General features: G+C 41.8%; 1 protein-coding gene across 2 annotated transcripts in view; it reads right to left on the minus strand.

Moving 5' to 3' along the window:
* Positions 1–686: 686 nt before the first annotated feature.
* tshz2 (teashirt zinc finger homeobox 2) overlaps positions 687–13,076 on the minus strand; it is a 115,101-nt gene continuing 102,711 nt past the window's right edge. For both annotated transcript variants that reach the window (XM_079676972.1, XM_079676973.1), the window contains one exon: positions 687–4,271. In XM_079676972.1, coding sequence (XP_079533098.1) covers positions 1,198–4,271 — 3,074 coding nt within the window. In that variant the 3' untranslated portion in view covers positions 687–1,197. The remainder of the gene's footprint in view (positions 4,272–13,076) is intronic.

The raw sequence follows: 13,076 nt of genomic DNA on the forward strand, positions 1-13,076 counted from the left end.
TAAGCAATCATTTGGTATTTCAAACATAAAAATATAGATTGTTTTGGTGAAAGAAAGAAAGGCTTGGTTCACATCCAGGTTAATGTAAATGAATTATTACGTTATTATTGTTCATATTTGGCTCCATACATCTCCAATTGTATATTTTGCTGGTAGCCAAATTTCAAATGTGTGTGACCTTCTGTTCTCGGATTTTTTTTAGATTTCAGTAGTAATGAATTGTTATACAAAAAACCTATAGTTTTATTGGGAAACTTTCTTTGGAAATAATCAGGAAACGTATCTTTTGATATTTACAGATATTTGCATAACGCTATTACAATGCATTGGTATAATATAGATAATTATCGTCCTTCTTTTCATCAGTCGGTAAGCATTTTAAAACACTCATCTAAATGATTAGCTGGTAATAATCATAAAAAAAAAAATCAAGCTAGTACCTTGGTAAACAAACATTAAAGGAAGAAAAAAGATATACAGGCTGTTATCAAATGTTAACTCTTTATTTGAATAAGTAAAAAAAGGTGCAGGTATCACAGGTATCATCTGTCTTGCTGTTATCCTTGTTGCATGAAACACACTGTTTTTTTTATTCTTCTAAAATATATTTACATGTGAAATATCCTTGTTTCCAAACTGTCTAATTATCTTTGAGTCATGTACAGATTCCGAGTCTAAACTGGTGATTAAACATTTATTAAAGTGCTTTTTTTTTTTTAATCTTCAATCATTTCAACACAAAACATCTTTACATAGCAATACACTGTACAGTTCTGCGTGTGTGTTATCATGTGTCGGGCTACCTGTTTGAACAGCTGCACGTTTATGCAGGTGTGTTGTATCACAGAAGTTGTAAAGTACAATTAGTTAATTATGTTTGTCTTTGAAATACAATTGAAACTTGACATATCATACAAATAAATAGTAGTCATAGCCAGGGCTATTGCATGCAAACATCAGCAATTATGTTTCTTCAAGCAGTAATACACTTAATTACTGGTGATGCATTTGAGCAGGGTGCAAAAGTATCTCTTAGTTAACCTTATACCATTTCTAACCAGTGTGTCTTCGCTGTACTCCATGAAATGTTTCAAATGATGCACACTACACTAATTGAAAAATGGTTGAAATATCTGACCAGTGTATTAAATAAAAAAAGTAAGAAAAAGAAACAAAAAGTGACAATAATATGAAAAACTACTCCCTGTCCATTTCCACATACTGTGAATGGTTGTCAGGGGATTTGCTGTGAGTTTTACTCAAATGGAGTTTGACTGCGTGATTGCTCGCAAATGTCCGACAGCAGAGCTTACATCTGAACTTTGATTCAATGTCATCGTCTGTGACTAGAGCGTCGGAGGCCCTGACGCTGAGGGCCTTCGACAGTTCTGGCTCGTCCTTCTGGTGCTCTACCGGCATTTGGCCCATGTCTTTGAGTAGGAACCCGAGATGGGACTCCAGATGGGAAATGAATTGGTTGGGTGACCTAAACTGGGAGGCGCAGTCATTGCAGTAGAAGATGGGGTGACCGGTGTCCATGTTCTTCAGAAATTTGGTCCCTCCACTTTTCCGCAGTTGGTATTTTACGTTTGCTAACCAATGGCTTATGGTGGTCATGGACAATCCGGTGAACTTGGAGATGTGCATCCGTTCCTGAGGGCCGAGGTCTGCGAGTAGGTATTTCCCCTCAGAGGTCATGAAGAGGCTGGAGGCGAACTGGGCTTGCAGGATGAGAAGATGCCGAGGGTTCCAGTTCGACTGTCTGCCTTTACGCTTGTGGACGGAGTAAACCTCGGGAGACATGTCCTCAAAGTGCCTGACGTCTGATTCCAGCTTCATCGACGGGATCCGTGACGGTATGGAAGATTTCGGCGTCGTGGCTTTTGGAAGAACTTTCAACATATCTGCGATGTCAGACAGAGCGTATTTCTGTGGCATGGGGGTGGAGGGCTGAAGTACAGAGGAACTCGACTTGCTGTGTTTAGATTTCGTCAGGTCTATCGGTTGGTCCTCACTGACGAATAGAAAGGGGTTATCGGGTATTTTTCTCATCGCATTACCAAGCATTAAAGCTTGGTTCTCGCTGCTACGGTTAAGGTCAGCAAAAATAGACTGGGTGTGAGCTGTGAGTTTATCTAGTCTTGAGTTATTGGACTTATTTGCTTTGCCCAGATGATTGTTAAGAACAGACTGCAGAGCACTAAGAGGGTTTATGCCAAGGAGAGACTGAGTGTCACTGAGAGGCTCTGAAGTAGCGCTGCGTCCATTGCTGGCAGAGGGGCTCGGTGTCTTGCCTCTGTCAGAGAAATCTGGGCTCATCTTCCCTTTGATCGCATCGCTCCCTTCATTCATACAGTCTGCATCAAGCTTTGAAGAGGAAGAGGAATCATCCTGACAATCGCTGTCATCATTCTCCAACAGATCAAACTTAGTATTCTGACTTTCTTTACCATCACTAATCCCAACCTTTTCCTTTTTTATGTCCACATTTTGATGCTGTCCCTGGGGAGCCTCCACTCCCGCAGCCCTGTGGTATGACTTCCCCTTGGGGGCAATCGGTCTCAGCTTGTGGTTAAATGTCTGCTTTAGCTGAGAGGGGGGGGATGGAGAGAGAGGCGCTCTTTTGATGAGGCCAGAGAGCTGATAGGCAGCGTGAATACTCGGGTAGGCACTCCAGCTCGGTGTCCCTGTTTGAGCTTTATTGATGGCAGAGGCCACTGTGTTGGCTAAAGATTTCAGAATGTCCCCTCCTCCCCCAGAGTCCTGTTCAAGATCCTCCTCACGGAGATAAGGGTACTTAAAAGCCCCATTGGCTGCCTTTTGATCCTCACTCTCTTGCTTGTCATCTTTAGTTTCAGTTTCTTCCATTTTCTCTGATGTACCTTCCCCCTGGCCGTCTTTCTCAACACTCCCAGGGGAGGGAGTTTTCGGAGGCACCGTTTCTCCCTCTGTGTAACTAACAGCAGGCTCAACTAAACTCTGGATCTTTTCAATGGCCAAGGGGTCAAGGGCTAACTGTTTACCCTTTTTCGAGGCTGAGTTTGTGACTTTGATGAAGTGTCCAGTAACCATCATATGCGTGGTGAGTTGCTGAAGGGTGTCATGGGAGCTTCCACACTCCATGCATTTGAGAATTTGAGACTTGCAAGTCTCAAACTGCCAGGTGTAACTCGCTCCATTCTGATAGCCGTAGCGATTGTTGGTAGCATTTGAAATGGCTGCGGCCCTTTGTGCCTCCGTGTAGCCGGATAAACCAGTCGTGGAGTCAGGGGAGCAAGGTCTCACCGTCTCAAAGCCCCGTTTCTTGGATGGTGGCAATAATTTGGATGTGAGTACTGGGAGTGGCTCTTTTAAAGGCACTTTTTGGTAATGCTTAGTTTTAATCATATGGACGCTCAAATCCTGGAGTGATTCAAAAGAGTGGCCACAGAACATGCACTTCAAAACTTTTTGCGCATCCTCTTTTCCTTCCATATCGTGCAAGTTTCGTTTCCTGGATTTCGAGGAGGAACCAGAGGAATTACTCTGTTTGCCGTGGTTGTTGTCCTGGTAGTGTCCACTCTTGCTCATGTGGACCGTCAGCTCTACAAGAGTGTCATAGGCTGCGCTACAATCCTTACAACGAAATCGGCTGGCCCCTGTGAACCCTGAGCCACAGGGTTTAGTGGTTTGCCTGTAGAGGTGGACGGAGCTGAAGAGGTTAGGTTTGGCTGTGGGTTTTGGGGAGAGTGTGTGGTGCAGGGTCTTGGAGAGTGCATCCTGGTGCCAGTCAAACTCAGTCTTGGTGCTGTCACAGTTGGCTTTTCTGTCACAGTTGGCTTTTCTGTCACAGTTGGCTTTTCTGTCACAGTTGGCTTTGCTGGCGCTTTTGCCAATTTTTAAGTCCATCCCTATCCCTGTCCAGTAAGAATCAGAAAGAAAGTTTGCATACGCCGCCCTCATCTTCTCCAAGCTGCCGCCCGTCTCCTCTTTATGCTTAGAGCTGAGACTTGTGTCCTCCTTCTCGCTCACAGGTGGCGAGAAGGTTTTGAAGTCTGAGAGTCTGTCACTGGTGTCGCTAAGGCGTGACACTAACTCTAACTCGGCTTCTTGATTGGAAAGGACACTGATGGGTGAGTTCTGGTTGCTAAAAGTGTTGTTGCTCTTGTTGTCCAGCTCTCTGTCCTCGGACACTTTGGGGCTGGCCTTCTCTGAGCCTTCCTCTTCAGTTTGAGTGTCGTTCTCGCCGTCTTCCTCAGGAACGGGATCCTGAAGAACACCATCTTCATACACTGGAAATGGAAGAGAGAAAAGAGATTAATACACTTTGTCAAAAGAAGTCTTGGAAAAGTTATTCACAAGATACAATATTTACAAAATCATGCGTCAAGTATTGTTTTTTTGTGAAGTACAAGTCACGGAGGCCTTTAAGGACAACATAATGGTGTCTATGTTGTGCCTTGGGAGGTTGGAGAGTAGACTGGACGTAATGTTTTTACTAACAGACTGCTGCTGCTGGTGTAACGGCACCATGTGATTCACGACAGGCCATTGACTTAGTGCTGTGGCCAAGGTTTTTTCTGGCTTCAAGTTGAGATGTTTACAACAATCATTGGCCACTGAGTGACAAAAGGGAATTGATTCTTCTGGGGCCTGCTAAGTGTTATTGTAAATGACCGATTCCATAGTGATTATGGATGTCCCAAAACTGCAATGAAAATGAAAGCCTTCCATTCTGGATAACATTTCAGCTTCCCTGAAACCACATGTTAGAAATGTGTTAACGCAAACTAGTCTTAATACATACAAAATATTGACTTAAAAGAGATCAGAAAACTTCTTTAGATATGTGGCCATTAAGCAAAATAAAAAATATGTTGCAAATGTGATTGTGATGATTATGTTGATCTAACTTGTGTAAAAAAAGCTGATTTAATTATCAGTGTAAAAAACGACACAATTAAAAAACAGATTCAAAAAATTACTGGCAATCTGTCACGTCATTATATTTTCCCTGACAGTGTCATAAACAGCAATTACTTCTTTCATTATTCACCTGTTCTTTCTCTCAACTCATAGAACACAAACATTATTGCTTCAATTAACAGATAATTAAACAACACTATTTCTAATTGACACAGTTCCCATCATCCAATTAGTGGGAACTCTGACTCAGCATAGCGGGGCTTTTTATGTGGCTGCAGGGTTTGCACGACATAATATGAACACAGCCACAGATGATTAAAGTGTCCCCTTCTGACAATAACTATTTTTGATTATTTAGAATCTAAACATCCAGCAACCCACACAACAATATCACAGCCAATGTTAGCATATCTTTTGAAGACATTCTGCCATAAATACAGTTTGTCAGTGCTGTCACATATCCAAGATATTTTACGCCTCATAGGCATGGTGGAAATGTGCATTTTGGGAGAGACGTGGCAGATGTGCTCTGAGTTAAATATGAATAGGACATAACAACCCTGTCCAGGCACTTATGCATTTCATGTGGTTAATATTTCTCTCCTGAATAGAGGGCACTCCACGAGGGGGATGGCTGAAGACGAGCACTCAGGAGTCCCACACTGGGCAGCCCATAGAATGTCTTCCGCTTTTTTTGCCTTCGGAAAATAAAACTTTTTTTATTATCAATATTTCACAAGTGCCTCAAGAGAAACCCTGGAGGTGAATGCCTGCCAGCTAATGGATGGAGATGGGATTCGGACTTTCAAAACAAACATGGACAATGGGGCCTCGTGAACAAGAGCCTGCACACACACACTCGCACCCAAGAGCCCCGGTGTGCTGTGACCTTGATCCACCGCAAGAGAGATGGTTTGATTGGCCAACCGAGATCGGTGATGGCCTCCAAAACACCCTTGATGCTCAGGGAGAGAGTTGTCAAGAGCACACAGGAATGTTTTATTTATAGTCTTATATATAGTATTCACAGTGAAGGAGAACACCAATGGCTATGACAAGCTCCAACTTGATGTCCTCTCTCTTCAAAGTCGTCACTAAAACTAAAGGACTGGGAAGAGCGTAGACCAAAGTGGGGAGATGAGCATTTTTCCAGTCCGGTGAGAAATGGCTAAAATCCTGGTATGCACCATCATATACAGTAAAGGCCATTTCCTGCATATTTGATGTAGCTTATAACTCCCAAATGTATGCTTCACCTCCCCGATGTGTAAGATAAATCTGAGTTTCACAAAGACGGAGAACTGTTTTCCTGGAAATGACCACTTACATGTAGTTCAATTTGAATGTTAATGTTTACGTCTTATCGTGGTATTTGAGGATGGAATTGACAGAGATTAACAGCTGCCCTTCCTGCTGTTCGACGCCGTTCTATCAGATGCCCTAAGTATCAGACATCCAGAGGCTCCAATTAACCTTCTGGCAGGGATCACTCCAAGATATCCACAACTCTGTCTGACTCCGCTTCTCACACCATTTGTAACCATGCTTTTGGTCTAACCACTGTAATGCTGCCATGCCAGGCTGCCTTATTCTCACACAAGAGCATATTCAAGGACAATGCCAACACCTTTGAAAAGTTCATTGAAACAAGTTTTGCTAAGAATACAGAATGAAATGGGGATAGGCCATACGGAAAAGTCATTGTTAAAAGAACTGGCGGATCACCGTTTAACAGTAAAAAGGGTAGAGCAGAATCTGCTTGTTCTCAGGCACATTTTTTACAACTTACTGTCTGCTTTGAAAATATTGTCTGTGAGTCCAAGCAAGGCAACTCCCAGTCTAACTAGCCTTACAAAACAAGAGGCTGGCATGCCTGGCCTGAGATTTAGCATGTCATAAACTGCTCCAATCTGTGTCACTACAAATGTATATCTTCAGACAGAGATATGCAAAGGTCAAAAAACCTGAGGTGTCCATCATAAATCAGGCAGTTGAAGTGTTTATAACCTTTATCCGTTAGAGCAGACTCTTGGCATAGCAAGGCCAAGATTTACAGAAGCCTATTTCTGAGCCAAAAGGCTTTTTCCCCTTGCATCTAGAGAAACCAGCATAGGAAACAGTACATTACATACACTGCTACATTTGAGGCAGCAGCTGTCCAACTGGATTGCTGCTAAATGCTTACACGACAATATATTTACAACTCAACTTCAAGCATTAGTATCTTCCTGGAGTACACAATCCCTTCTCCCTTGTGGAAGTGAGTCTATTCAAAATGTGTCAATCATTTTGGAAATCTGTGTGCCAGCTGTAAAAGGGCGTTCAGGTTCCAATGTTAACATGTCAGTAGGAACTTTTGTAAATTTGAGAACGTCAACATTTATCCCCTGGAAGGTCAACATTTCCTTCATTAATCTGACAAGCCAGGGAGAGTTAGCAGCCTGAGGAGCTTAGCTAATGGACAGCTGCAATACCCAGCGCAGGACTTTGTGAGTATCCGAGGTAACACTATCTTCAGAGAAGATTGGGTAATTCATAGGTGCCAGTGACAGGTCTGCACGTCTGTGCCACTTTCCCCAGCGCTCTCCGGTTGTCTCAAGCTACAGTTTTTGCTGCTCGCAAATCAATATCTCTTTTTACTTCTCATTGATTGCCTTGTGGTGGGACCAACCTAAGCAGGACTGTTATGACATTTCTAGATTTCCCCCTGTCCTTGGAACAATCAATTACACGCGCATGGCAATCAAAACCTCTTTGCAAAATGAACCTGCTCCATGACATTTTCATCTCCCGGATTTATGCCATGTTAGAAAAAAAAAGGAAAAGACGAGAATAAAAAAAGGAGGCCTGCTGTAAAGGCGGAGAACGTTCCACAACGCGGTGAGGATCACTGAGCAATCTCTAGTCTGTCTCAATAACTATGGTGTGTTTTCACTCACATGTAAGCAATGTGTTCAATGAATTGTCCGTTAATTTAAAAAACACTTAGTCACCGTGCTTATCTGCTGTTATAAATAGGTGTGAAATGTCAGTGGGAAAGTACATGATGTACAAACCCTAATTCCAAAGTTTTGCAACGTTGGAAACAGAAAGAAGTGTTTCTGAAAGCCGACATGATGTGATTGTGATTTCTTCAGTGAGCTATCATTAGAATGAGAAACACATGTCACAAGGTTTAATATTTGACAGTGATATCTGACGAACACGGTGAGAAGTGAACGTCAAGATCAAACGGATACATTGTCAGACATCCTGATGATAGTCTTGATGACACATCTGAAGTTAAGACTGAACCGAATCACTTGAGATATTGCGAGGAGCTAATTCTGAGCCCCGGAGCCATCTGTAAAGATCTGTAAACACTTCTCTCTTCATTGTTCCATGTCAGGAATCAGTCTCCTCGAGCCCAAGGACAATGCAGAGTAAATAGAGAACAATCACATTCAGACTGCTCCCTTTGACAACATTTGTCTGGAGGTTAATTGATATCACAGAATTAAATAGTTTTTGACTCGCTTTTAAAAATAGGAATGTGTCGTTAGCTCCCACCTGGTCCATTATTTCATTCCAACACTTTTAAATGACATTCTTAATAGTCCTCAAAACTCTGCAGACACACTGTAACCGAGTCTATATCATCACAATGTTATCAACAGTATTGTGATACACATTCTGTTAAAAATAAAAAGCACCATACATAAGTTAGATAATGAAAAAGCGGGTTAAAAAGCACAGAAAAAGTGGTTTGTTGGAGCTTCCTGAGGATTTCGCTACAAAACCATCAGACGGAAACACTCATGTTCATTTCTGTATGCATGAAGGAGATGTTACCTAAAGCACATTACGTACTTCACTAAACACAAGCTATTCATGCAGATAAATGCCTTGCTTTCCTACGCCCTCAACTTTAATATTTTATAGTCTAATATAATCAAATGAAAACTCGCAGCTCCAACAAAGACGCGGACAACTCGAGGACAGATTGTGAACACAGAAAACGGCACAATGTGCTCAGATGGACCGAGAGCCAGATTAATGAGAAGATCGCAAATATGACACCATATCCTGCCATCTGGCTGTTCATTTGGGCAAAAATGATCACAATAATTATGGCAATTAATCAAAAATGTTTTCACAACCAACATTCTGTTAACTAAAAACACAGAGAACTTTGGGAAGCACAGCAACAAACACAAAGGAATCTCCAAAGGGAGGCAGCCTGGGCTACTTTCTATGCAATTGTACACATTTCTATGAGTCTGTCTTTGTATGAACGCTAATCATGATATTACTGAGCCACATCTGATTGCCCTGCATGAAGCTGCAGGAGCTCCGTGATGTCACCGAGCGACGCTGCTCCTTTTGATGCCCACTAGAAGCTTCTGCTCCGAGACGCATCAGTCGGCCCGGTGCCTAATTGGAAGTGAGCGGTGGGAGAGCACTGCAATCTGCACCCCAGCACCTAAAGTCATCACTTTGAACGTGCCACAGCCGCCACATCACATGCAGTCGGTGGGTGTTGCATCTCACCGAAGGGCCCCCTAACAGCACCGGCTGAGACAATTATACACACAACACGCCCATCCTGTCTGCGAGACCCTCTCCAGACCAGCAGCACAAAGCCAGGAGGAAATTATCTATCTGTGAGTGAGATACTATTGTTCACATGGATAAAACCAGAAGTAGGTAGGTCGTTTTTTAAAGGGTTGTTCACCTATATTATATATTACACACTCAGTGGCCACAACATAAACCTCATACATATATGAAATTACTTTTATTTACTGCATCCTAATTAATAAACATACAGTTAAATTGCCGCTTCTCGGAAGATGTTTACTATAACTGAACATTATCAACTAAATAAATATGGATTTTCTTTAACTATGCTGTTTGTAATTAATTACAATATATAGTTGTACCTACTGTTTTTTATTTACATCAGCAGGGAAGGAAAGTATCTAACCTACATTCATTTAAGTATCGTACAAGTTTCATGTCAATTTACTTTAATTACACTATCACAAAAAGTATTATTATTTGACAGCTGAAACTACACATTTGACATAAGGACTATATATAAAAGATTTTAATCGTAATCCAAATTAGATGTCATGTTATAGATTAAATTAGCCAGTTGTATATGAAGCATTTACCTCGGGTTCAACACACTATGTAATTAAAGTACCAATTCAATGTAAATGTAGCAATAAAGATGTCCCAAACATCTGATCAGACATCTCTAATAGGATTGATCAGGCAAACTATATTTAATTTTGAGACTTGAAGTACGTTGTGTTGCTAATACCTCAGCAGCCTTAGTTCAATTGTAATATTACTTTTACTTGAGTGAACAGTATGAATACGTTTTGTATAACTGCAAATCGCTGTGCTGAAACTAAGATTGCACTCCACTTAGATAGAAGATATCTCAAAATTATCTGCATTGCTAGAAACAACAAAATATAAGTAATCAAATGTTGATTTGTGTGATTTGGCTGAACAAACCCCAACAGCTGAATAACCCTTATTTTGTTCTATTTGGTATACGATGCGTAAAATATACTGTACAAAGAATGGCTGTTTCCTCTTTGTGCTCCTCTGCTAACAAGGAAAGGCAAATATAAACAATTTTGGCGAGCATGTAGGATTAGGTTACAACTGAAGAGGCTTAAAAGCCGCAGTGTATATTTGTGAGATTACAGATGATCTTTTCTGGCCTGACTGATACAAAGTTCCAGTTGGCGGAGCAGAAGCAGGGCGACTTCAGCTCCGAGTGTATTTTCCTCGAGCAGGAGGGGAGCCGCTCTGTCACTCGGTTTCTGAAGAGCTCGTGACACGGCTCTCCAGGAGCGACATGATGAGGTCTGATGGTTCCTTTCTGCAGAATAGCAGTTTACCCCTCATTCACCCTTATCAGAGAGTGAACCCATCATCTTACAGTACGCCACTCAAACCGCCGCGCATATTGGAGCTGACCAGTCGAGCAAACAGGGCGGTACTAATAAAAGACCATCTTGCTTTGGTTCAAATTTCCCTGATTGAATGTCAGTCAGGAATGTTTGTGTGGCAGCAGGGAGGAAAGTGGGCCATCGTTTAAAGGACCACTGCCTCGCACACATAAGGCCTTTGTTCTAGTTTTATGAGATGCAGAGTGAAAGGTATGATGGCCTACACACGCCTAACGTGCAACTCATAAAAAGCTTTTCTATTCCAAATCAATCACTGCCTGATGCTTTAATCATTTACTTCATTATGATGTGGTTTAATTTTGCATTTGAAGGGATATATCTAGGATTATGTTTTCAATTGTACATTTCTTCGTTAAACAGAGAATATTATGCTCATTTTCAGGTTCATATTTGTATGTAGTGTCTCTACTGTGACATGTTTACATGCTTTAATGTTCAAAAAGCTCTTTATTGTTCTCATACTGACTGTGCTTATGCCTCTTTTCACCCTCTGTCTGAAACCAGAGCCCAGTCTGCTCTGGTTTGGTTAGCTGGCTGGCTCTGTTGTGATTAGTCAACCGCTTAGAGAAGTCCCGCCTCTAAGCCTATCACGTACAATGTTTTTGAGCGCTGGCGAATAGAAGTGCGAGTGTTGCATAGTGATGTCACGATGTTCCAGAAGTAAACAAAGGAGGCTAACACACTGTAGGAAAAGGAGAACCCCCAAAAGCATAAATGTCCTCTTCAAAGTACCAAAGAAAGCCTGTGGTAAGTCTCCTTCACACTCTGCTCCACTGACTGTGTACCTTTGAGTCTTCCCCTGAGATCAGTACACGTATATACAGTACATATAGTCCCTGCATCATAAACCTTTCATGAACCCTAAACACTGGCCCTCCCAAACAACAACAGCCCTCCATCAAGGTCAGGACTAGATGAATCTGATAGAGCAGCTGGAAGAGACTGTGTGTATTCTATTAAAACAATCTGCATTTCACTAAGTCTTCCCGTCCGCGCTGTCCCTCTATGGATCTTTCATTAGATTCTGGACGGGCTCCAGCAAAAGCTTTCCTTGTACAAGCAGTTTTATGCAGTTTTCAGCAAAGGAAGGCATTTTTTTACATTCCAAGTTCATTAATAGTAGATTGCCACTTTTTCCCTTCATTAAATACAATGAGGCTACAGAGTGAATTTGCAGCTGAAGCGTGGTACTGTCAGTTTCTACTGGGACCAAAGACGGCTTCATGGCAAGCATAAAGGGAGAGAAGCAAGCCCGCCAAACCTGCAGCTCTGTGGGACAAGACGAGCAACAGTAAGTGAGGCAGGAAGGCTTCAAAACAGCCTCGCACCCTCCTATTCAGATTCATTTTAATGGCAAATGTGTTGTCAAGTGTCCTCCGCAAAATGATTAGGGCCCGCTGCTTTCTGAAAAGTGCAAACTTCTGGATTTTGCCTGCTGCGCATTGTCACTTTGACAGCCCATTCTGAGAACAATGGCTGCCCAAATAGTGAAATGTGTTGGCAACCAATAGTTGAAAGTTTCCCCTCAAAACAGGCTTTCTGCTGTTTGTGGGTATTCTGCTGTGTTGATATCTAGATGTTGATTAGAATGAAAAGAGAAGCCAGTGAATTGGGCTCCCCAAGAGCAGGCACATCAACCATTGTAAGAGATTGACAGTCACTCCATTGAGCCAATTATTTCTGTTCATAAGACCTGTTTCTATAAAAACTGGTTAAAGACTGCAGTCATTGTTTGAGCGTCTGAATTAAACTTCTGGTAGAATTGACAGAAAATCAACAGCATTTAAAGCCCACTTAGTGTGCTTTTACTACATGGAATAATTACAAGTATAATATTGTTTCCATTGGTTTTAAAGTTAAATACAGTCCCAGAATGAATGCACAAAAGAAACAATGTGAACACCTACGCACATGGTCTTTTATAGTGTGTTAAAAATATGGTAAATTATCCTCATGTCGCCTACACTAAAGGAAACATAATAAAAACTAGACGCAGCGGCCTATATGTGTGGTGTATATTCATTAGTAGCACACTGCAAACATATCAAAGTTCTTCAAATACTGCCACAGGAGAAGTCAGTGCAACAAAAATATTTTCTCTGTGCTATATCCTCATTTAGCCTACGAGTCGGCGTCGTGACATTTGTAAGGTGTTCAGCTGTAATGGAAGAGGAGTAGGTGCCAACTGCAAGGCGAGTG

Source organism: Notothenia rossii, assembly GCF_949606895.1.
Source record: "Notothenia rossii genome assembly, chromosome: 4".
Taxonomy (NCBI): Eukaryota; Metazoa; Chordata; class Actinopteri; order Perciformes; family Nototheniidae; genus Notothenia; species Notothenia rossii.